Genomic DNA, 26227 nt, shown 5'->3' with positions numbered 1-26227 from the left:
GGGTACAATTACTCCTGTTTTTTCCATCTTCTCTATGCATTGCAAGAAGGGTCTTGATTTGGCAGGATTTGACGGAACCCTGGACATAAAGAAGGTTCTGGGTGGAACAGATGTTAAATCGAGATGGTATCCCTCTGAAACGATTTCTTTCACCCAAGCATCTGATGAATGAGAGATCCATACCTCCCGGAATCGTAGAAGCTTGCCTCCGATTTTTTCTAACGATTCCGGAGGGAGTGCCCCGTCAGGAGGACACGGGCTTGTCAACCGAGGGCTTGTTGTAGGCCTTGTTGTTGTTCTTCCATGATGGACGACCTTTCTCGTTACCTTTGGAACGGAAGTGTGAGCGTTGAGGAGGGCTATGCCGCTGAGAGAAACGTCCGCTTTGGCCACGAAAAAAATTTCCTCGCCTATGCGCTGTGGAAGTTCGCCCTCTGGCTTGAGGGAGAAAGGTACATTTACCTCCAGTAGCTTGGGAAATCATTTCCTCGAGTTCTTCCCCAAATAGTCGTTGCCCTTTGAATGGGAGTGAGGTTAAAGCTTTTTTAGAACTTATATCAGCTGACCAGCTTTTGAGCCAGAGCGTTCTGCGAGCTGCTATGGATAGTGCCGAGGTGCGCGCGGTCAGTTGCGCGGCACCTAAGGTGGAGTCGCATAAATAGCTTGATGCCTCTGCAATGGTCTGGGCGGAAGGTAATAGCTCATCCCGAGGAACACCTTCCTGAATGTCTCTGATAAGGGACTCCGACCATGCCAGTATGGTTCTGAACACCCAGGCTGACGCCAAACAAGGCCGTAGTGTAGATCCAGCTGAGGAAAAATGGCTCTCAGAAAACCTTCCGATCTTCTATCTGAAGGATCTTTAATGCTGCTGCGTCAGTGACAGGCAGTGTGGTGGATTTGGAAAGTCTAGAAACTGGTGCATCCACAGCCGGGGGGTTTGACCACTTGTCGACCAATTCCTTAGGAAAAGGATAAGACTTGGTGAATTTCTTGGTAGAAAGGAATTTACGCTCAGGAGTATTCCATTCGTCTTGGATAATACTAGTTAGCTGTTCATGGTCAGGGAAACAGGTTGACGACTTGTGTTGTCTTTTGAAAAGCGAAGACGTTTCACCCTGCTTTTTAGGCTTTTGGGACAGGTTTAGTACCTCAAGGACTCCCTTGATAATACTATCTATGTCGTGTGGTGTATCCTTATCCCTGCCTTCTTCCCTGTCATCTTCCTCAAAATCAGAAGACTCTTCTGAAGAGGGTGGCTCACCCTCTGAAGACAATTGCTCTTGGGCCGATTCATCGGAATGGGATTTAGGATTAACTGCTTTAGCTTCCTCGCAGAGTTTTCTCTTACCACCCTTCTTAGGGTGAAGATGTGCCAGAGCCTTCCCTAAGGTATCAGCAATAGCTGGTAGACCCTGCAATGATGCAAGGGATTGGGAGAGATGGACCGCCCAAAGAGGGGGTGGTGGTTCAGCAGAGGGTCCAGGTGCCGGGTCTGGAGTAATGTCTGGCGATAAATTTTCAGCCTGTGGTTCTGAGTGACTCCCAGAAGCAGCAGCTGCCCCATAGTGCAAGATAAGCAAAGAGGCTCCTTATGGCTCCCAGGTAACTTAATTTGGCACTTGGTGCAGGCCAGGTATCTCACCTGTGTTGTGGAGGGAGCCCTTCCCCCCGCCCTTGTGAGTGGCCCCTCTGTCCTACCTTCTGCCATTGTAGTGTCAGCGAGAGGGGTTGAGTCGCGTCTCTGTCGCGTGCTTATCTTGCCTGCAGTGGGACTGAGAAACGAATGGCGCCAAGCCTAAAATGGCCGCCGGAACGCATGCGTTTTTGCGCATGCGCCAATGCGCAGAACAGGCGCCCGCGCCTAAACATGGCCGCTGGAACGCAGGATGCGTTCCTCACGGAGTGCACCGAATCCAAGCGACGGAGAGACTGCTCTCCCCCCCTGACAATGGCGCAATTGGCAGCGACTGCCCTAGAGAGCACATAGCTGCAGAAGGAGACAGGGGGGCAGTGACGGAGCCACAGGTAATGGCGGGGGTATTGGGGCAGGGGGAAATAAGGGCAAGTGGCAGCAATAGGGTGCCCCCCAAGGCCAGAACCCATAGGTAAATGAGCCACTTACCCCTCACACCGGCCAGACCGTCTGCAATGAAGAACAGTGCAGGAAATCATCTGGGTGGTCGGTTATAGCCTGAGGGCTAGGGAAGTGACCCCGGTGGGATTAGTCCTCGTAGGGGGTTAACCAATGTAAAAGCAGGTAGCCCTGTTTACGGTATCACCCCGGGTGTCAGACAAAAACTGACCGAAGAATCCATCCATGCGATGGGTGTCCGTCCTCCCGGTAGCAGGACACTTGAAAAACTGTATACTGTGTTCAGTGGGAGGGGTTAAGCCTGCTCTGGCACGCCCACTCAATTTAAATAATTCAAGTGTTCTGCCTCCGGAGGATGGAGCTTAACCCCATCGTTCCCTGTGTCCCCCTTGAGACGGCAGAGAAAATGTAATTATAAGAACTTTCCAATATACATTCATTGCACCTTTTCTATTGGTGGTCTTGTAAATGTAATTGTGTTCAGCTGTCCTGTTCGCTACTACGGACTCTTAAAACAATGCAACTGGAATCAGGCCTGGAAACTCAGACCTTGCAACATTGCTTAAGGAGTCAGAACCAGCAGTGCAGAAATTGTAAACCGCAAGGCAGATACTGTTGGTAAAACCTTTACAATTAACTTTAAAAACCACTGAACATTTAAAATGAATGTATATTGCTTAGAATGATATTTTTCTTTACTATGCAAAAACAGTTTTTGTATGGAGTCCATAATTATCCTAAATATATTCCAGCCAGGCCCAGATTTCCTGGGTGAGCGCCCCTAGGCCTAGTGCCCGCCTGCCCTTCCCTCCTCCCCTTTTGCACACACCAGAGTACTGGGGAGCTCTGTGTCCCCAGTGTTCCCCAGAAAGCAGCTGGGTGGCATGCCGCCCTTAATATTTGGCCACCTTGGTCCGGGCATTTGTGGCCTCGCAACAAATCTGGGCCGGATTTCACCCCCATCCTGCAGGTTAACCATGATTCTTGCAGCAAACCAAGTCATGCATTTTCTTGACCCCATGATGCTGTGCTGAACAAGGTACAAATGCCACTGTTACAAGAACGACAACTTTTCTGCAATGTTTTGAAAAGCGCTAGAATCCAACCATTAAAGCTCCGGTACTCTCAGGTGTACTTTACTTCCTGCCAGGATGCTATTTGTAAAAAACTTTAAAAAAAAGCAAATAGTATGCCGTCTCCCCCTTCTACCCCCCACTTTCAAGTGAGGAAGGGACAGAGGTGTTGCTTTACAGACAAAGGGAGTGCCCCAAGTGGAACCCACCTGTCACCAGTCATACCTCTTAAACTGGAAGGCCTGCTTTATTTGTCAGGCTTGTTTGTAAATCTGATAAGTTCCAGTTGGAGCATTTATCACCCCTTATGCATAGCAGCAATTGTTATTTATTATTATTATCCAGACTGTTTGTAGAAAACTTTAAAAAGTCTGTGTATGGGCACCATTTTACTAACTATGTCAGTTTTCTAAACATGGACGTTCCATACCACTGACTTCTACATACCTCATTGCAGTGTATAACGGCAATAATTGTACCTTAACTGTAGTATAGACACAACAGAACTTTTATATATATAATGTATGCACATAGGTATCTCTCTCTCCCGTCATTTACCTGATGCACCTCATAAATATGTTGTTTCACACTTTTTTGCCATACAAATTAGTCCAAATGAGTCCAATATACAAACACTTATAGATTTTATATAAGTCTTTATTATTTATTATAAATAAAGAATTTAATGAAAACCAATTCATGAAAAAAAAAAAAGATTATTCTGGTAGTTTAGGGAATTTGAAATTGTATATTTAGTTCACATAATTCCTATTTATTATAAAGCTTGTCCAGAGGAAGGCGAAAAAACCCTCTGAGGCCGTGTCCATTGTGCCTCAAAAGGGGAAAAAATTCCTTCCTGACTCCAATAGGCAGTCGGACTAGTCCCTGGATCACTAATGTAATGGTGCCTATATTCTAATGCTTAGGGCTTAGCTGGATACTATTGAAAATGCTGCAGTAAAGAGAATTTAAGTTTGGTGTGTTATAGATTGTAGTGTAAGGGATACATTTTGGGGCTGGTGGAAAGGGCTATATGTAAAGGTCCATTAAATGGACCAGTGTTGAAGGCCAGAGAGCGCTGCCAATGTTAAGGCTGCAGTCAGAGGCCGATAGAGTGGGCTATTGTTAAAGTAAAGGTCAATAGAAGGGACAGTGGTTAGGGCCACAGACAATGCCTGATGTTAAGAGCCAATGGCATGGGCTAGAGGTAAAGGCTGATAATGTGGGCCAGTGTTGAGGCCGGTGGTAAGGCCAGAGATAGCAGCCAATGTTAAGGGCTAGAGGGTATAAGGCCGATGGAGTGGGCCTAGTGTTTGGTGCCGTGGTGAGGGCCAGAGATAGCAGGCCGATGTTTAAGGGCTAGAGGTAAAGGCGATTGGAATGGGCTAGTGTTGGGGCCGGTGTGTGAGGGCCAGAGACAGCAGCCGATGTTAAGCGGTAGAGTAAAAGGCCCAATAGAGTGGCCAGTGTTTTGGCCGGTGAAAGTGGCTATAGACAATAGGCCGATGTTAAGGCTAGGCGTGAAGGCCGATGGATGCGGGCCAGTGTTCGGGCCGGGGAGTGGGCCTAGAGCACAGTAGCCGAGTTATGGGCTAGAAGTAAAAGCCGATGGAAATGGGCCAAGTGTTGGGGCCGTGGAGTGGCTAGGACAGTAGCGATGTTATGGCTTAGAGATAAATGGCCGATGGAATGGCCAGTGTTGCGGGCGGTGGTGAGGGCCAGTAGACAGCAGCCGATGTTAAGGGCTAGGAGTGAAGGCCAATGGGAATGCGGCTAGTGTTTGGGCCGTTGGAGTGAGGCTAGAGACAGTAGCCGATGTTATGGGCTAGAAGTAAAGGCGATGGATGGCTAGTGTTGGGGCCGGTGGTGAGGGCCAGAGACAGCAGCCGATGTTAAGGGCTAGAGGTGAAGGCTGATGGAATGGGCCAGTGTTGGGGCCAGTGAGTGGGCGAGAGACAGTAAGCCGATGTTATGGGCTAGAGATAAAGGCCGATGGAAGGCCAGTGTTGGGGCCGGTGGTGAGGGCCAGAGACAGCAGCCGATGTTAAGGGCTAGAGGTGAAGGCCGATGGAATGGGCCAGTGTTTGGGCCGTTGGAGTGGGCTAGAGACAGTAGCCGATGTTATGGGCTAGAGATAAAGGCCGATGGAATGGCCAGTGTTGGGGCCGGTGGTGAGGGCCAGAGACAGCAGCCGATGTTAAGGGCTAGAGGTGAAGGCCGATGGAATGGGCCAGTGTTTGGGCCGTTGGAGTGAGCTAGAGACAGTAGCCAATGTTTTGGGCTAGAGATAAAGGCCGATGGAATGGGCTAGTGTTTGGGCCGTTGGAGTGGGCTAGAGACAGCAGCCGATGTTAAGGGCTAGAGTAAAAGGCCAATAGAGTGGCCAGTGTTTGGGCCGGTGAAGTGGGCTAGAGACAATAGCCGATGTTAAGGGCTAGGGTGAAGGCCGATGGAATGGGCCAGTGTTGGGGCCAGTGGAGTGGGCTAGAGACAGTAGCCGGTGTTATGGGCTAGAAGTTAAAGGCCGATGGAATGGGGCTGTTGGGGCCGGGTGGTGAGGCCAGAGACAGCAGCTGATGTTAAGGGCTAGAGGTGAAGGCCGATGGAATGGGCCAGTGTTTGGGCCGGTGGAGTGGGCTAGAGACAGTAGCCGATGTTATGGCTAGAAGTAAAGGCCGATGGAATGGGCAAGTGTGGGGCCGGTGGAGTGGGCTAGAGACAGTAGCCGATGTTATGGGCTAGAGATAAGGCCGATGGAATGGCAGTGTTGGGGCGGTGGTGAGGGCCAGAGACAGCAGCCGATGTTAAGGGCTAGAGGTGAAGGCCGATGGAATGGGCTAGTGTTTGGGCCGTTGGAGTGGGCTAGAGACAGTAGCCGATGTTATGGGCTAGAAGTAAAGGCCGATGGAATGGGCTAGTGTTGGGGCCGGTGGTGAGGGCCAGAGACAGCAGCCGATGTTAAGGGCTAGAGGTGAAGGCCGATGGAATGGGCCAGTGTTGGGGCTAGTGGAGTGGGCGAGAGACAGTAGCCGATGTTATGGGCTAGAAGTAAAGGCCGATGGAATGGGCTAGTGTTGGGGCCGGTGGTGAGGGCCAGAGACAGCAGCCGATGTTATGGGCTAGAGGTGAAGGCCGATGGAATGGGCCAATGTTTGGGCCGGTGGAGTGGGCTAGAGACAGTAGCCGGTGTTATGGGCTAGAAGTAAAGGCCGATGGAATGGGCTAGTGTTGGGGCCGGTGGTGAGGGCCAGAGACAGCAGCCGATGTTAAGGGCTAGAGGTGAAGGCCGATGGAATGGGCCAGTGTTTGGGCCGGTGGAGTGGGCTAGAGACAGTAGCCGATGTTATGGGCTAGAAGTAAAGGCCGATGGAATGGGCAAGTGTTGGGGCCGGTGGAGTGGGCTAGAGACAGTAGCCGATGTTATGGGCTAGAGATAAAGGCCGATGGAATGGCCAGTGTTGGGGCCGGTGGTGAGGGCCAGAGACAGCAGCCGATGTTAAGGGCTAGAGGTGAAGGCCGATGGAATGGGCCAGTGTTTGGGCCGTTGGAGTGGGCTAGAGACAGTAGCCAATGTTTTGGGCTAGAGATAAAGGCCGATGGAATGGGCTAGTGTTTGGGCTGTTGGAGTGGGCTAGAGACAGTAGCCAATGTTATGGGCTAGAAGTAAAGGCGAGTGATGGAAAAGGCCGATGTAATGGGCCAGACACAGTAGGCATTGGAAAAGGCTAGAGGCAGATTGAAAGAACAAGTGCTAGTAACAACGAAGAGTCAAAAATAAGCGTTAGGGAAAAGTGACAAAGGCCAGAGACTCAAGGTGTTAAGGGCCACTGATAGAGCCAAAGGACGATGGTTACTGCAGGTGTGATGGAAAAGGCCAAGGGGTGTTGACGACATCAAGAGGCAGGTTATGATAAACTGGGACTAAGACTGAAACTGGTGGAGGGGGCCAAGGGGTGTTGATGACATCAAGAGGCAGGTTATGAGAAATTGGGACTATGAATGGAACTGGCGGAGGTCTAATAACAGGACCAAGAAAAGGATGGAGATTATAAGGAACTGATGGAAAAGGCCGTTGGTAGAAGCCGACATGAGGCCAATATGTTAAGGGCCAATTATAAAGCCAAAGGACGATGGTTACTGCAGGTGTGATGGAAAAGGCCAAGGGGTGTTGACAACATCAAGAGGCAGGTTATGATAAACTGGGACTAAGACTGAAACTGGCGGAGGGGGCCAAGGGGTGTTGATGACATCAAGAGGCAGGTTATGAGAAATTGGGACTATGACTGGACCTGGCGGAGGTCTAATAACAGGACCAAGGAAAGGATCGAGATTATAAGGAACTGATGGAAAAGGCTGTTGGTAGAAGCCGACATGAGGCCCATATGCAGTGTAAGGTTGGACGGAGAAGCCAAAAGGACCAAATGGAGACGGATGGTATGGAGAGTTGATGGCCATTGGTTGGGCCTGAGAATGGCAGAGATTACTGGATGTCCAACAATGGCTTGGGTGCTCCAACTCGGATGACGGCGTGAGGCATTCTGAAGACATCTTGTATTTTATAGACAGCGGCTCTTCAATTGTCTTGCCGAAATCCGCTGATGGCACCTGCAGTAAAGCAAAATATTTAGCTTATTTTTCAGTCACAATAAAATAACTTCATAATACTGAACATCTGCTGACGTTGCAGTGAAATTAATATTACAGTAAAAAATGAAAAATAAAGTGGACACCACTAGTAATTACTCTAATACAAAATATTAAAGGACAAGGAAAGGCAAAAAAATAAAATCCCATTTTTACTTTCTTTAATTAAAAAGAAACCTATCTCCAATATACTTTAATTAAAAAATATGTACCGTTTTTATAAGAAACCTGACTGTATGCAGTGAAATTCTCCCTTCATTTACTGCTGTGGATAGGAATTGTCAGACGGTCCCTAACTGCTGAGTAGGGAAACAATCATACTTATGAACAGCAGGGGGAGCCCCCGCCTTAATGCTCAGCCATGCAGAATTCAAGCAGCTTTGTTTATGATGATCCCTAAGCAGCCCAGACCATACTGAGCATGTGCAGGGTCAGGGTTAGACAAAGTTACAAGATGACAGCCCCCTGTAGCCAACTTTGAAAGCATAAATCATTTGTTTGATTAGGCTTTGTGGTGCAGTAAGTTCATGTTTATGTTTAGTATACAAAATACAGCATTTCTAGCCTTCTATTTTAGACTTTCCTTGTCCTTTAAATGTCTCAATCAATAAAATCAATAAATACTGCTTTTCTTATTATTGGAGCAGGATAACTGAGTTTTTCAAAGGGTCAATTCTAGCCTAGCCTAGCCCTGTCCATATTATCTGCTTGTACAGATCTATAGTATGGAAAGAAGATATTTTTACCCATTTACTAGTTTTAGTTAAAGGTGCACCTCCTTGTGTAATTGTATTATTCCGTAATTGAAATGTTTGGTGTTTCTGGAATTTTTTTTTCTTTATTAAAGCTGGGAGATACTAGAAGGACATTTGAGCCTCTAGATAATAAGTTACTTGAAACCTAAGAGAATGTTGAGAATGCTAGCGGTGATTGTCATTGAGAGGATGCTTTTGAGTGCCCCAGTGAATAAACCAGAGTTGGGAGGGTAATGGCCGAATAACAGGCTTATCTCTGCCACCTGCTGCCTCCCAACATTTCTGGGGCTTTCCTATAATTCCAGGCTTGTTAGGGACAATTGGCCCTAACTGATTCTGATAAACAGTTCCCAGATGTTCATCACTTACTTTGCCAAATGAACCAATCCCAAGCAATGCGGGGATCTGACACGTGCAGACTGGAACATGGAGAGGAGCTTCTTCTTGGTGGGGCCTCTTCTGCTCACTTCCTGCTTCTAGAGAAAAAGGCAGACATATAAAAAGAATTAAAGTAGTTATTGGAAAACACAGAAAACACTGGAAAAATGTTTCCTTTGTGCATATTGGCATTTATTTAATATGAGATTGTACTTAGCTTTCCACATAAATACATATTACGAAATCTATACTGGTTAGCTTATTAGAGATAATTTGATAGAAGTATATCATTTATCAGTAAGCATATAAATATAAGTGTGTACGTGTATATAAATCTATATAAAATAGATAATAGATATTTATCTATAATAAATAGATAAAAGAATGGAGCTGCAGGCCAAGTGCTAAACTCCACTAACTCCAAAGTCACTTCTAATATCTTTAAAAATGTTAGTACAGGTATGTTATCCGTTATCCGGAAACCCATTATCCAATTCAGAAGAAAAGATTTATCTGGAACCCCTCATGTCCCATTCTGGATAACAGGTCCCATACCTGTACAGGGTACATAATACAGGCATGGAATCCATTATTTAGAAACCCATTATCCAGAAAGCTCTAAATTATGGGAAAGCTATCCCTTATAGACTCCATTTAAATCAAATAATTCTAAATTTTAAAAATGATTTCCTTTTTCTCTGTAATAACACAATAAAAAGTCATAGTTGACGTAGTTGGCCAGCTTAAATATTTTGCAATATATGGACAAACAATTCCTGTTTTGTTTAAAGGGTAAGGCATTTTTTAGTAGCTGAATGCACAAAATGGCTCTGTCTTAAATATATTGATAATGGCTTGAGTCCAGAGGACCTCTTGTATTTGTCTATATGTATTTTGTGGTCACAGCCTCATTGCACCCCTGCTTAATGGATTAAAAATTAGTGGTGAGCACAACTTTCCCTTTTTTTGGTAAGAAAGAGCAGTGAAAGGGAGGGCAGTGAAACTATATGACTAAAGATATGGGACCTGTTATACAGAACGCTCAGGACCTGGGGTTTTCCAGATAATGGATCTTTCTGTAATTAGAAATGGGAAATGTTCAATATATTATTTTATGGTTTGAAGTCTTTTGACTAGAAAAAAGCCACACAGCAACCAAAACAATCTGTTGAGATGGTTCAGTATCCCTGTAAGTAAGTTTTAATACACACAGAAGTCAGTTGGAAACACTGCAGACAGGCAGCTGTAGATACAAACTGACATACATATTGACCAGAGAAACTTGTAGGTCCAAAGATTGAAAGACATCTAGTTAGATTGATAGACAGACAGACAAATTAGGCCGATCTATACATTTTCTTTAAATAGGTTTAGCCCCCCCCAGGCACAACTTTCCCTTTTTTTGGTACGAAAGAGAAGTGAAAGGGAGGGCAGTGAAACTATGCTTTTACAGATATGGGACCTGTTATACAGAATGCTCAGGCCCTGGGGTTTTCCAGATAATGGATCTTTCTGTAATTAGAAATGGGAAATGTTCAATATATTATTTTATGGTTTGAAGTCTTTTGACTAGAAAAAAGCCACACAGCAACCAAAGCAATGTGTTGAGATGGTTCAGTATCCCTGTAAGTAAGTTTTAATACAAACAGAAGTCAGTTGGAAACACTGCAGACAGGCAGCTATAGATACAAACTGACATACATATTGACCAGAGAAACTTGTAGGACCAAAGATTGAAAGACATCTAGTTAGATTGATAGACAGACAGACAAATTAGGCTGATCTATAAATTTTCTTTAAATAGGTTTAGCCCCCCCAGGCTTTCATTAAAATCCACATTACAAACTGTGCTGTTTACCCATAAATACATAATAGCAGCATCCCAGCTTCATTTAAAATGACTTGTTTTTAATTACCCTCTGTTTTGGGTTCCTCATCTTTTCGGGGTCTTTTTCTTCCCTTCTTTTCTTTCTTCTTTTCTTTTTTCATATTATCCTCCTCCTTGATGTCGTCACTGCACTGATGTTTCACCTTTTTCTTCCTTTTTCTCCCACTTTCCTTTTCAGCGCTGATGTCCATCTTTCTCTTCACCGTGATGGTATCCCCCTTCTCCTTTTCCATCTCTGCCTTAGTAGCAGCAAAAAGTTGTTGATTTTCCTCACTCCTTATTGGAGGAGTACTCTTCTCCATCGCTGGAGGCAATTTATCTCCCATAATTGGGGAATTCACTTTCCACAAGGAAAAAAAAACGCAAGTGGGACACAGTGAGATGCACGCTGGTCTGAGTCAAACCATGTACTGAGACCAACTGTCACTAACTGTACAAGACTGAGCTGTGACCAACTGTAACAACTATACGGTCACATGTGCAGCCGTGTATCAGGGCAAGTCTGATATAAATCATCAGCATCAACAAGAAATAAAATTATTAATGGCAATTTCTTTCTGTGTTTCGTGTGTATTGTAGTTAAATATTGCCTTTAGCTGCCATTCAGCCTTTAAAACATATATTAATTGGCTGGGGCTTAAAAGTTCCCTGCTTTCTCATTAGAGCTCCTGAGTTAAGGGTAAGTACAACATGGTCTTACTTCTCAGCAGGACCGCCATCAGAAATCGCAGGGCCCCATACGACAAAATTTCCTGGGCCCCCTGGGCTGCGCTCACCGCAAGCCCCACCTACAGGTCCGCCCTCCCCACCAGACAGTAAAAAAAACAAAAAAAATATTGGTGGCTAGGGTTCCCACATGTTAATAAAAAATAAAAAGATATTGGTGGTCAGGGCCCCCCATAAAAAACATTTGTGGCCAGGCCCCCCCCATTAAAAAATAGATACTATGTAATAATAAAAATTAAAAAAAAAAGGGAGTGCTGGTTTGGAAACTATTGGTGTATGCAAAAATTACCGTGCACCCCTCCCAATTCTATATTGCCTTGGAGTGCGAATACTCATTGGAGAATTATATATATATATGTATATATATATATATATATATATATATATATCAGGAAGAAAGCTTGCACTCTCAGGTCTTAGCAGAAAAAAAAGTGTTTATTTAGAAAATAAAAATCGACTAACGTTTCGGCGAACACTCAAGCTTTTATCAAAGGCTTTGATAAAGGGTTGAGTGTTTGCCGAAACGTTAGTCGATTTTTGTTTTCTAAATAAACACTTTTTTTTCTGCTAAGACCTGAGAGTGCAAGCTGAGGGGTTGTTCTGTGACCATATAAAGGCACAGGGAACTCTGAGTATCACTCATGTATTATAAGGGATAATGTACCCCCTACTGTAAATGATAAGGATATTAGAAGTCACTGAGGGGTTCTGTGACCATATAAAGGCACAAGGCTGCAGGCTGAGTTATACAGGGAACTCTGAGTATCACTCATGTATTATAAGGGATAATGTACCCCCTACTGTAAATAAGGATATTAGAAGTCACTGAAGAGTTGTTCTGTGACCATATAAAGGCACAAGGCTGCAGGCTGAGTCATACAGGGAACTCTGAGTATCACTCATGAATTATAATGGATAATGTACCCCCTACTGTAAATGATAAGGATATCAGAAGGCACAAGGCTGCAGGCTGAGTTATTCAGGGAAATCTGAGTATCACTCATGTGTTATGAGACAATGTACCCCCTACTGTAAATGATAAGGATATCTATATATACATATATAAAAGATGCGTGTGTATAAGTGAAACAAGAGCACGCATATATGTGTGGGCTGCTTCGATATTTTTGCTGGGGCTGCTATTTAGTCCCTGTCCGGCCCTTAAACGTCCATGCCTTCCCGAAGTCAGCAGCTCTCAGGAAGATGGGGGGCCCGGCTAATCAAGTAAGTCTGGCGTGGGCGGGCCCCCTACAACTCTCCCCCCTGATGGCTGCCCTGTACATATGTATATATTCATTCACATGCTCTTTGTTCAGACCCTTGTAATTAATTACAGGTCCTTTCAGACTTTCAGTTCTCCATAAATATACTGCACTGTACTGTTACTTTATTCCCTGTATCCCCTAGGGGAAAATGCCTCATTGTATAAGGAGAATAGGAGTTAGAAGGGTTTCCATGACCATATAAAGCAGGTACAAGCCAAGTACTTTTATTTAAGCAAGGAACTTCCAATTACTTAATATCCTTTGCATTGGGATTCCATTATTTCATATAATATATACTTTAAAGCGTTGTGTCTTGATCAGAAAGGAATCTGGAAGTTACCGTTCTTATAATGATAGAATAAAGGGAACGTCGTTTTTTTAACACACTGGGCCAGTTACTGTAATCCTTGTATCCTCTACAGGAAAATACCACATTGTATAATGAGAATAGGGGTTATGAGAGCTTCTATGACCATATAAAGCAGGAGGCTTAAAGGCAAGTACTTTTATTTAGGCCAGGAATGCCCAAATAAATTAAGCTGGCCACAAAGATAAAGTCGTACAAAACAAAAGTTCTTCTGAATTTCTGACCGTGTGTGGATCGTCCCGAGATTTTTTCGTACTGTGGCGATTGGTCGTTTAGTCAATCAGTCAGGTTAGAAGCTTTCTGTCAGCTAACGATAAAATGTATTGCGACAGTGGGCGACTGTCTCTGCTATTTGTCATCATAACTTTCGTCTGATTGCTGTCACGGCCAGTATATTGTCTGATTTGTACTTTTATTATTTTATTTAATCTGAATGGTTAGTGTAGGTCGGAAGAGTGCGACAATCGATCCTTCATCGGATACAAGACTAAAATCTGCACGTCTTTAACCTTATGCTTAGCATTGGGATTACATTTCATATAATACACATCTGTGATAAAAATGAAGTTTATTTCAGTGTTCTTATTTACGGAAAAGCAGTTGTGTAGATGAGCAGTAGGCTATTGTTTGGCTAGAGGCTGGATAAAGAGAGAGAGAGATGATTGAGACCCTGCTGAAAAGGAAAAGAGCTGATCAGTACACGGTCGGACTGGGGGGCCTGGGGCCCACCGGGCTGCTGTAGTAGGCCCCCCCCTCCAGGTCCCACACCGAGCCGTCCCCACCTCCGTTTCCCCTGTCGAGCAGGGCCCCTACACATGCGCACACGTTGTATTTGCCACGACCTGCCCAATAAAGGGAGGTCGCGGCATGGAGATCCAACTGGTTGATTCTGCAGGGATTGGATATTGGCCCCGCCAGCCCAGTCCGACCCTGTTGCTACCAGCCGCCCAAAACAAGACAGCCCTCACCACAATCCAGAAGTTCAGCCGTGTGCTACTTGCTGCCGCCGGCACATGTGCACGGATGAGATTGCATCACGCCAGGAAGTGGGACAGTTACATGTAGTCGTGTTACGCTGACGCATGACACGCAGCAAGATCCGTCCAACAAGCTGCCATTTCCGGTGAGGTGACCGGGTCCCCTCCACTACTGCAGGACCTCCGGTGCCATTTGCCAGGCTGAGTGCAGAGTGAAGGGCAGGTGTGCGGGCTGTCAAGTGGGTGGGCCTGGAGCTAGTGGGGACAGTGGTACAACTCAGAGAGCGGCTGGCACATGATGCATTGCGCCACCAATGGAATTAGAGGGCCTCCTATGATTGTGTCAGAAAAACATGAAACGCGCAAGGCTTGAGATGATTGTCCAATAAAGTATTTTCCATTTTATTACTTTTGGTCTGACCTGGTAATATGGTTCCCAGTGTGCCATATGCCCTTTATTTTGTGTTGCTAAACGAACAGAGTTAGGAGCCCGGGCCAGAGTTAGAGGTAGAAGAGGTATGTACCTAGGGTCCCAGCACCCCCCACCACAACCACTGGGTAAATAGTAAAATAATACAACTTGTTTCTAAGAAATATACATTCCTTTTGTAAATTAATTATCCCCCTCTATAAATATGTGGTTTTACTGTTTATGGCAGGTGAGTGGTAAAGTACAAAGCACACTTGCTGTAGAAAGCAAAGGTCAGTGCTAGTTCTGTGCGTATCTAACAATTATTAGCTAGAGTTAACCGACTAGCAACAAATCATTTCTTGTCACATTATTTTCTAGCTCTAAAGCTGTGCTAACTATGTTTTGTGGGTTTTACATACCCTGTTGTTGAGAAATGTGCACAATTTCTGGGTCGGTAAGGCATATTAAAAGTCAAAATACCACTTTCCCCTTTATTCTAAGATGACTAGGGTTCAGATAGCTTTATTGCATTACTATATTTCCGGTGTGGAAATTATACTTATAATAACTATTAAAGTATAAAAAGTATTTGGTCAGGACATTAATGTTCAAAAGTACAGATTCATCCAGAAATGTCCATGTGTGGTTTTTTTTTTGCGATATTCACCAAGGTGGATTCTATCAGATTCAATACATTGACAATATCAAAACATTCTGTTCATTAAACTTTACATTCATAAAATAATCCTCCATTCGCAGCAATTCCAGCTTTGCAAACTATAGCATTTGATATGGGGAAATTTCATCCTACACCTTCTGTAGCTCTTCCCAAATGTGCAACTGACCTTTTTCTCTGACTTTAATCGGACACTATGGGGCAAATTCACTAAAGGGTGAAAAATCGCTAGTGAAGGAGATAGACTCTAACACTACTTCGCACTCTAACGCCAAGCGAATTTTTGCTCTGGCGAATGGACGTAACTACACAAATTAACTAAGATGCGGATATTACTGAAGTTACTTATTGCGCCAGACAGACACTGGCGACTTTCAGTTTTTTAGGGTGATAGGCTGCAAAAGAGTGTAATTTTTTTAGAGTACCCGGCTTCCTCCCTACATTTCCTAACATATGGCACATAAACTATACACTGGGCTCATGTGTAGGGCAATATAACAACTAGTTTATTTTATTAGGGTTCCCTGGGCTTGTGTAGTGTAATGTATTTGCTGCAACATATATTTAAATTTAAGTTTCCACCGTATGCAAATTAGCCAACGATATGCACCTTCGCTTTGCTTGCCGAATTAACGCTAGTGAAAATCTACCATCGTTCGGCGCCCTGGAAGCAACTTCACATTTTAGTGAATTAGCGCTGTCCTGGCGAATTTTCGCCTGGCGATGTGAGCGAAGCCATCGCTGGCGAATTTTCGGAGGTTAACGAATTTGCCCCTATCTCTTGATAGTGTTGTGGTCTGGTGATTGTGCTGGCCAGCCCATCAAATACAGTATCTGGTCTAACTGTTTCTTCCCAAATAGGTTTTGCATAAATAAGAATTGTTGTCCTGTTTCTTGGTGAGAGCAGACCATAATATGACATTGTAAAAAAAAATCCACCTGGGAAAACCTGGGGTTTTCCGGATAAAGGGTCTTTCCTTAATTTGGATCTTCATTTTCATACTAGAAAATAATTTAAACATGAAATAACCCAAATAGGCTGGTTTTGCTTCCAATAAGGATTAATTAATTATATCGTAGTTTGGAGCTAGTACAATTAACTGTTTTATTATTACTGAGAAAAAGTATAATAATTTTTAAAAATGTGGATTATTTGATTGTAATGGAGCCTTTCCGTAAGTCGGCTCTTTCTGGATAACTGGTTCCCGAATAACGGATCCTATACCTGTACAGAAACCAGTTAATAATTTTCTGGAGAAATTTGTTTTTCTTTTGTGTTCATTCCATTTCTACAGTTTTTTCATACTTATATAAAGGAAGAAGAGAATATAAAGAACAGATATCTTTTTCTAAGTATAAAATATGTAAACTAGTGTGTTACAAGCTATATTTCTGCTTGCAAAGGATGATTATAACTCTACTATAGAGATAACTCAAGGGGTAGCCATTTCAAATGTCTGAACATGTGTTTGGTTATAAAATAAGGCCTTGCGATAGATAAAGGTGTTGACAGTTCATTACCGATATTCAGTAATATTGCAGAAAGATAAACATGATGCACAGTAGTACCAGACCAATCAAATATAGGAATATTGGCAGGATAAGCAGAGAAAAATGCTGCATGGCTTAATAGAATAAAAGAGATGACAGAGCAGAAAGTGTTTTATCTTTCATGTCCTATGGTTTTTGTTCCAGGTTTTGTTCCAGTTTCTATAAGTCTTATTTTTAACTGTTAATATTAGAAGAGAGTAAAGATCAGCTCCAAACAGTCCTTCTGCAATTGATTCTACAGTCTAGGAAAACATAATGTCCCAATGTTTATTTGCTTAATCTCCCTAAATATTTGCAGCTTTCCCTGTATTTAAATCCTGTGCAAGAAGCCAAATATGTTGAAGACAAACAGACACAGATAGAAGAGAGAGTTTTGGTGGCAGGTAATGTCGTACACACTGGGTGCTACACCATAATTGGACTTATTGATGAACTAAACCTTACAATTTGCAGCTTCTACTTTTCTAACCAATAGAACTTTTCTGTGTAACCTCCATGTCCTTTAATAATTGGACTTTTGATCACTGTCATTTACTGGACCATATACAGTAATTTGCATGTCAGTGTTCATTTCAGATCAATTCCATTATTCAAGTGCTAACATACACAATTTGCCTGGGTCATTCAATTCTCTGCAGGTGGTAAGTATATGTATATATATATATATATATATATATATATATATATAATATATATATATATATATATATATATATATATATATATATATATATATATATCCAGGCGCGTCCGGGGTGAGCTCTTTTTCCCTGCTCTCCCTTCCGGCTTCCTTTTTTTATAGCCTCACGCCCTATGGTTGACCACTACTACCCAAAACTTCTTTAATGCTCCTATTGCCACAGATCTACAAGGGCTGCATATTGATTGTGTGAAATCACATGCATGGGCACTAGCAAAGCTGCCAGCCTAAACCTGGTGAGTTTACTGAATTAGATGGTAATGCTATTAATAATGCCTCACACTGGAAACGGTGCAGTTCCCACTACTATACTGCAAATCGCATGTGATAATCCAAAAACTGTCCATATTAGCCACATGCAGCAGAGCTACTAAGTGGGCACCTGTAATGACTTTTGGGGAAAACTCCCTTAAGTCATAAATAAACCTTATATTTGGTACAAGTATGGGATCCGTTATCCCGAAACCAGTTATACAGAAAGTTCAGAATTACGGAAAGGCATAGACTCCATTATAATCAAACAATCCATATTTTAAAAAATTATTTCCTTTTTCTCTGTAATAATAAAACAGTACCTTGTACTGGATCCCAACTAAGATATAATTAATCCTTATTGGAAGCAAAACCAGCCTATTGGGTTTATTTAATGTTTACATGATTTTATAGTAGTCGCAAGGTATGAGGATTCAAATTATTATCCCGAGCTTTCTGGATAATAGGTCCCATACCTGTACTCTGCTCCCTGGATTTATTTTTAATTTAGAAAGGTATTTCTTATTGATCCCCTAGTTTGCATTTAGCACCATTTTTGTGGGTGCACTTATACTTTGGGATTGGCTGTTTTCAGAAAAGACATGTTGTTAATTAACAAAAAACTAATTTCAGGTTTGCTCAGAAACATTGTACACTTGTAGCTGGGACACTAAATCCATCCATTTATTTACTGACTTTGCAACCAAATTGTGGACTTGTCAGGAAACAGTTTATAGACCACAGGTATGGCAACCAATGGCTCCTAGAATTGTATATTACAGTTCCCAGGAGCTTATATGCACATATGGATGAAATGAGGTCATGCTTTGACATCCATAAAATCCCATGATTTCGTGAGTTAGTGATTTTCTTTCACATTGGAGTTCGATTAGTTTTTTTTTTCACTTTGGCCATTTGAGTTGATATTAGTTGATGTATAGTCACCTAAACCTGAATATTTGTAATGTTTAATGAGTAACAGTATTATCTGGGGAAAACAAGTCTATGTAAACATAATGAACAATCTGCAATAGTGAATGTGCCAAACTGAGATCCTATTAACTTACATTAGTAGCATAAGCTTGTCTGTACTGACAGGGCCAGTTTTAAGTTTGGGTAAAAAAAAAAGACATTTTCTGTGGATCCCCATTATCCTAGAGCTCCTTTGTTGAGAAAACATAGCAAAAACTGCAGAAAATAAGTCTTAATAATCAGTATTTTCATGATGATTGCCTAGATGCTGTCCTCATCTGATGGGCTTGTAACAATCTTGTTATCAGGAACCTTGTTCAGCGATAGTACCTTAGTACTTAAGCGAGGTACCAGCAGGGAACTAGAGAAGACGTAGTCAGAGTCAGGCGACGGGTTCAAGGCAGGTGGCAGAAATCATAGTTAAGGGTCGGGCAGAAGTCAAAACCAGGAATTCAATTCACAAACAAAACGCTTCGGCAGGAACAATAAAACTGGAACCAGCTTGGGCAATTTCCAGAATGGAGACTGGCCTTTTAAAAGAGATTTGGCACCAATTTTCAAATTTGGCTCCTTTTTGTGACGTCATGACGCTGGCGTCACAGAGGCCTGGAACCCGGAAGTGCGCGCCTGCGCACCAATCTCAGAGAGATGCGCCGGGAGGTAAGAGAAGCCGGCTATCTCCCGGCGCATCTTACAGGGCTACTGCAAGCCCCAGTGTATGATCATCCAAATGTGGCCCATAGGTGACCAAAACAAACCCAGATCGACTCATATGGCAATTTGTCAGTACAGTATATGCCAGCTTTCATCGTTTCATTTTGCGAGGTTTAGATGGCCTTTACTTTATATTTCTTTATAATTTGTAACTGTGCAAATTTTTATATTTCATTCTTTCCTTTATTTGAAAACTTATTAGAAAACTTTGTAAAAAACAGCGGTGTTATTACAGGTTAGTTTTTGAATTTCCAAATAAATCATGTTTATCTTCAGTGTACAAGTCAAGGTTAAACACCCCACATCAAAACATGTGGTATCAGGAATGGAATTTTTAAATTTTGTTTGTTGTGGAATGTTCCTCTCGTTTCATATAGGAAAATACATATTACTAAACGTATGCAATATAGTTTGCATCTAATATCTGCATGCACATTTATAGAGATTGTAAGGTGTCCTCTACACCATTTCTAACAAGAAGCTGATGAATGAAAAGAATACTATTTGTTAGCTAATTTGGTATATACCGAACCCAACTCTTTCCTTTTTCTTTAATAAAAGTTCTGAGAGGCAAGTGTGTGAATTGGTTATAAATAACCATGCTGTAGTGCTACATATACATACAAATCAATTGCTTACATGGTTCATACTGCACTCAATATAAAACAAGTACTTTTCCCTCTCATTTTATTTATCTTTAGGATGCTTACACCAAAGCCAAACCCAAATTTGAGACTGCTGTTGAACACTCAAAAGGTAATCCCATACCTGGGATTACAGGTATGGGACCCATTATCCAGAATTCTGGGGACCTGGGGTTTTCCATTAATTTGGATATCTGTACGTTAAATCTACTAAAAAATTATATAAAATCATATAAACCCAATAGGCTTGTTTTGCCTTCAGTAAATATCTATGTTTGGATCAAGTACAAGGTATAGACTCCATTTTATCCAAATAATCCAGTTTTTAAAAACCGATTTCCTTTTTCTCTGTAATATCTAAAACAATGGCTTGTACTTGATCCAAACTAAGATATAATTAATCCTTATTGGAAACAAAACCAGCCTATTGGGTTTATTTAACGTTTACATGATTTTATAGTAGACTTAAGGCATGATGATCCAAATTACAGAAAGATCCATATTACAGAAAGATCCATTATCCAGAAAAGTCCAGGGGGCCCATTCACTAAACTCGAGTGAAGGAATAGAGGAAAAATAGTTCGAATTTCAAATAGTTTTTTTGGCTACCTCGACCAACGAATTGGCTACTTTTTTCCTTGCAGTAGGAATACAAGTGGTGCATAAGATGAGACTTGAGCACACTGATATGTGTACACATGGGCTGGGAGAGGAATAGAACTAAAAAGTTGTTATTAGCAAGGGCAAATCAGCTCATCTCATTTATATGAATTGAATCTAACTAGCAAACTGCAAAGTGCCAGTGTGCCATTATTAAAAATGGGGACATCAGTTTGGCATAGAAAAACCATTGTAAATAACACAACTAAAGGCCCCCATACACAGGCTGAGTCTGCAACTTATTGGCCCGTATGTGGGGCCATCCAATGGGTGTCCCCGATCAATATCTGGCTGAAAGTCGGGCAGATAGCGATCAGGCAGGGTAAAAATTCCCAATGGATCTGTTCGTTGATGCCGTTCCGCAATCCGACCACAAGTATTGCCTCCATTTTGATCCGTTCGGCTCGATATCGCCCACCTCAATGTGAGCATATCGGGGAGAGATCCGCTCATTTTGCGACATCGCCAAACAAGTGGATCTCCCTGTGTATGGCCACCTTTACTATAAGAGATCATGTTTATAATTCCAGCTAGATTATAACTGGAAGAGCATAGGAACTTTCTATGTAATCCTCACTAGAACCCTCATATTAAAGGCCACTCCCAGAGCATATGGGAAAAAGCATAAATGAAAGACACTTGAGGCACAAACAAGTTCCCAAATTTCATCATTTAGCTCCAGGGTATCTCCACACCATTTCTGGTTGACTATAGTCAGCAAATTAGAATTGACATAAGTATAGTAATATAAATGTAAGTTAAACTGACATAATCTGCACAGGAACATTAGTAATTCATTTAATTAGCCTGTGGGGAAATTGGGACTGGACAATCATTTTTAAAAGTGCCTGCCTTTCTCCATCTTGTTCTGTCCCTTCTTTACCTCAGAACTGTGAAATCTACAACATATGATGAATTGTGAATTGCTGAACTGCTGTATTGCACTGTTTGTAGGGACATATGAATTTCTGAAGGTTGTTCCTCCAGGTTTCAACCCAAGGCTGGGCTTGATTGGATTTGCTGGAATTGTTGGTCTGTTCCTTGCTAGAGGTTGGTATGGCACAAAGTCTCTGGTGTTTTACAATTTGATTTTATGTGTAAACTAAACTCACAATATGCAGAATTGACACTATTTGTATAAACTTTTGTGATGTTAAATATCAGTATACTGAAATATGTCCTGGCAATAATCAATGAGATCATGCCAAATAATGGGTAAAAATAACTGCATACAAATTTGTAGTTTGAACTTTGCTATAGCAGTTAGTTGTCGGCACAAGGTACAGGTATTGGACCTGTTATCAGAATGCTGGGGACCTGGGGCTTTCTGGATAACAGATCTTTCCTCAATTTGGATCTTCATACCCTAAGGGGCACATTTACTAATGGTCGAATATCGAGGGTTAATTAACCCTCGATAGTCGACCGTCGAAGTAAAATCCTTTGACTTCGAATACCGAAGTCAAAGGATTTACCGCATTTCCTATGATCGAACGATCGAAGGAAAAATCGATCGAACGATTAAATCCTTCGAATCGAACATTTTTTCTTCTATTCCTTCACTCGAGCTAAGTAAATGTGCCCCTTAGTCTACTAGAAAATCATGTAAACATTAAATAAACCCAATAGGCTGGTTTTGTTTCCAATAGTATGTCACAAGAAGTGTTTGTAGCAGCCAAGGGGAATTGCTGCAGACATTTAGGGGCACATTTACTAAGGGTCGAATTTGAAGTTAAAAAACTTCGAAAATCGACCATCGAATTTGGACCATTCTGTTCAATAATCTGGCCTTGTCCAACACAGTACGGGTTCATTTTTAGAGATTATCCACTGACTCCTCAATTTGCACCTAGTCAGTCCAAGATTAATATTTTGTCTGCTAGTATCGCATCTTATGAATGGGAAGTGAAATGAGCAATGTCTCTTTCTCAGTTTTTCCAGATCCACATGACCGGCTCTTTTATTTGTATAAACGGAATAATATGTTTTTGTAACTGTAGGAAGTCACCCAAAGTAACCAGCATGTGGCGCTGTTGCAAAATTGTCTTAAAAAAAAATATAATGGAAAATTGCAAAAGTACTTAGTAGAGAGCTCACTAAAGGTAATGTCCACTCAAAAAAAACACAAACATGAGTTAAACAGAGGCTGCTGTCAATAGCAATTGTTTTTACAAAAGCACTGACCATTATTAATGTAGTTTGGAAAGTTGCTTAGAATTATGTTTTCTTTTATTAGGGAAATTTTTATTTTGGGGTTGACTTTCCCTTTACATTTTTTTCCAGCGTTTACATACCCTTTAATCGTGGCTATATCTGACTCGTTGGATCTGTTAGATATGCATGCTGTTACATTGCTGCTGGTTGTTTGCAGATGGGAGGAGATTATCGTATATCTTGAGTTAGGGTCTGATTTAAGAATACTTGAGCCTTCAGGTTCCTTAACTCTTGTGTGTTTTCTTCATTTAAAAAAACAAAAAACACCAGATTTACAGGAAGCTGAGCTATTCGGATGAAGAAACCATGTAAGGTTTTATCACCCCAAGGCTCGTGTATTTAATACTGAAGGGATTCTCAAGAAGTTGGTTACATTGAGCTGTAATATTTTTCTAGATCATCATTCTGACACCTCATGCTCCCTATTCTAATAATGAAATGTGAAAAAGCCGTTAGCAGGTGGATAAATGAAAGGAGAGCAGAAATGTAGACTGCAAATATTGTGCCTGTCAGAATAATTCGTCTTGATTCTTCAAAAGGAGTTGCTTTGAAGGTTGTGTCACTGCATCAGTATAAGAAATGATTATTTGTTTTCCACACTTTGCATTTATCAAAGTTCTTTAACTTTAAAAAAATAAATAAATAAAGGAATTATGATTTTTGCATTCAATTTGTGTTTTCATTATTCCATCAGCCATATCATGATTTCCTGGGTGGTTTCAGTAAGTGATCTCACTCAATCTTTAAAGAACTAGTAAGACCAAAATTGAATTTTACATTTGATCTGTCTATTAGAAATTCTACGTTTATGTGAACATCCCTGGTCTTGCTAGTTCTTTACATTACAATCTGTTTATTAACACTTTCAAATAGAATAGAAGTTTTCTTTTTTTTTTTCTCCTTTGCTTTTACCAAGAGGGAGCCCATATAAAGGGCAATGTCTTCCCATTTTTAGCAGATTGTATAGATGGGTGATTAGCTTGTGGGTCATTAGTCCTGCCGCTACTATCCTGCTTATTGTATGTTTGTTATTATTTTTGTTCTAATCCCTACATTTTTGTTGTGTTGCCAACATACGATCCACCCGTTGTAATAACGTGAATTTCTAACCCTATTCCACAGTGCCACACAATAGATACATACACTGAACACCTGTATTACATACAAATATATTGACCAATACAAGAAATGGAGAGCCTTTCCCAGTAGTGCTTTCAGTTGTTGTAAATATTGATATTTCTTTGGGCTTTATTCGCCACCTTTTTGTATTTTGACGTAGGACTGCCACATTCGTTCCTGTAGCTCCATCATACCTGTGGCTGGTTTCTTTTGGTGCCACCTGAAGCCTCCTTTTTGCAGGGGTTAATTAAAGTAAGGGGATGAAAATGGGCCTGAAATTTAAGATTAGTTATACTCCCTTCCATAGAAACTGATAAAGGTAAATTTTTTATTGGTTTTAACAACACAAACAAACAATTACAATACATTATCTGGTAGAATGACAGAATGACATTGGATTGGTGTTGGGTCAATGGTAACCTTATACAGACAGGAGAATACAGTCACTTATAGTTGCAGATGTTGGTATAGTCATGTACGGGGCTGGTGGCGTAAGTAAGGTAGCCTCATATTTAGAAGGATAGTTTAGGTATCCGGGGGGTCCTGGTCGCACCAGTTCCCCCAAATCTTGCCAAATGTATCATATGAACCTCTTGTCTCATAGGTTAATTTTATTACAGAAAGGGCATTGTCTATAAACCTTTTCCAGAAGGCTAGGGTGGAGGGGGGGGTTCTCCTCATCCAGTGCATAACCAATGTTTTCTTAGCATAAAACATGAGCGTACATAACCGGATCCTGGCTGTGTTAGTGGGCAATACCTCATCTATCACCCCTAGCATGCAGACTGTTGGGTCCACTATCTATGGCGTGCCCAATTCGTTTGCTAAGGTCTCCATTAGTTTAAACCAGAAATCTAGAATGGGGGGGACAGGACCTGGCCATATGGAGAAAGTTGGCCCCAGGAGAATTGCACCATGGGCAGAGATCATCTTGTCTTCTACCAAATTTCTTCAGTTTGAAAGGAGTTCTGTATGTTTAGAGGAGGAATTTATACTGTATGAGTCTATCTTTATTGAGATTAGAATGGTGTAGGCATTGTCTGTGGCTTCCTCCCATTGTTCGTGATCAAGTCCCAGAAACTGAATTATTTTTTGATACAAATTAAAATCCAGTTATACATATTGTGAATAAATAAGATACAAAATCCTTGGAAGGGCATGTTGATGTTCTTTATGGTATACCTATGGGCACACAACAGCCCACTACATAAAAAACTTTTCGTTTTTATTCCCTCCTGTACCCTTTATACTTTACTTTTGATATCATTTTAATGGGTGGCACAGCCAAATACCTGCTCTTGTTTTCATTTGATGGATGGAATGAAGGTTAAGGCAAATCTGCCCCCCCCACTCCAACATCAATTGTTTAGATGTAGAAAAATATTACATTACTGTGGGGTCTTTTTGTTTTATTAGTCCAAACTGGTGGTCGTAGGCTTGAAAATCTAGGCCTTTTGTGAATCAGCTATTTATAATAGAGCTTGATCCCATTATTGAAAGAAGCAACATACAATACTTGCTTGTGCTGCATCTTAGGCAGTGGCGTAGTATATTAAGTGAGCTCTATCACTGATATGGCAGTTATGCGTTGCATGGTTCATTGCATTATGTTGCAGAGCAAATCTGTTCTAATACCGGCTGCGTGATTACAGTATCAAGATGTGCCTAATTATGTGTTCATAGTTTGAGGAAATGCTGTAATTTATTTATTTTAAGATTAGCAGCACTACAGAGGTTTATATGCAAGTTAGCTTGGCAGTGCTAGATTTTTGAATAGGTTGACTTATCACAAAATACAAAGTACATTGAACACATTTGTATCCTGCTGGACAAAATTCTAAGCACATCTGAAGGCATTTCCCATTGAGTGGAACAAATAGTGCATTGGGCATATACAAGCTGCATTGTTCAGCATTTTCCCTAGGTCCCTTGCACATCAGACGTGTGTAAAGGTTTTACTGTTTGCAGATGATGGATCTGGATAACCTAAAAAGCTCTACGGCATGAATGCAGCGTGTTTTCAAAGTGTAGCTAGCACAACACCTATCCACCTAATGGTCATGTAGCATAAAACTTCAATAAGTTAAATGAGTCCGTAGGTGCAGCACCAAGGAATCCAGGAAGTAGAAAGATTAAAAATATAAA

General features: G+C 41.8%; 1 protein-coding gene across 1 annotated transcript; it reads right to left on the bottom strand.

Moving 5' to 3' along the window:
- Window positions 1-7302: 7302 nt before the first annotated feature.
- Window positions 7303-11369, bottom strand: LOC121400741 (wiskott-Aldrich syndrome protein family member 2-like). Its single transcript, XM_041584701.1, has 3 exons — window positions 10862-11369; window positions 8937-9043; window positions 7303-7773 (listed from the first exon to the last, which is right to left on the bottom strand). The coding sequence occupies exons 1-3, from the start codon at window positions 11157-11159 to the stop codon at window positions 7303-7305; spliced, it is 876 nt and encodes a 291-aa protein (XP_041440635.1). The 5' UTR covers window positions 11160-11369.
- Window positions 11370-26227: the final 14858 nt, after the last annotated feature.

The sequence above is a fragment of the Xenopus laevis genome, chromosome 2S, assembly GCF_017654675.1.
Source record: "Xenopus laevis strain J_2021 chromosome 2S, Xenopus_laevis_v10.1, whole genome shotgun sequence".
Classification (NCBI taxonomy): domain Eukaryota; kingdom Metazoa; phylum Chordata; class Amphibia; order Anura; family Pipidae; genus Xenopus; species Xenopus laevis.
The sequence above is the reverse complement of the archived record's forward strand: the minus strand, read 5'-3'. Positions and strand labels throughout refer to the sequence as shown.

What these genes read in the sequence shown, in the direction of transcription:
- LOC121400741 (XM_041584701.1), bottom strand. Translation starts at nt 11,159, where the DNA reads ATGGGAGATAAATTGCCTCCAGCGATGGAGAAGAGTACTCCTCCAATA. An exon ending in TGAGGAACCCAAAACAGAGG is followed by an intron (nt 9,044 to 10,861) that starts GTAATTAAAAAC and finishes CTTTTTCTCTAG; the next exon opens with AAGCAGGAAGTGAGCAGAAG. An exon ending in GGATTGGTTCATTTGGCAAA is followed by an intron (nt 7,774 to 8,936) that starts GTAAGTGATGAA and finishes GCTTTACTGCAG; the next exon opens with GTGCCATCAGCGGATTTCGG.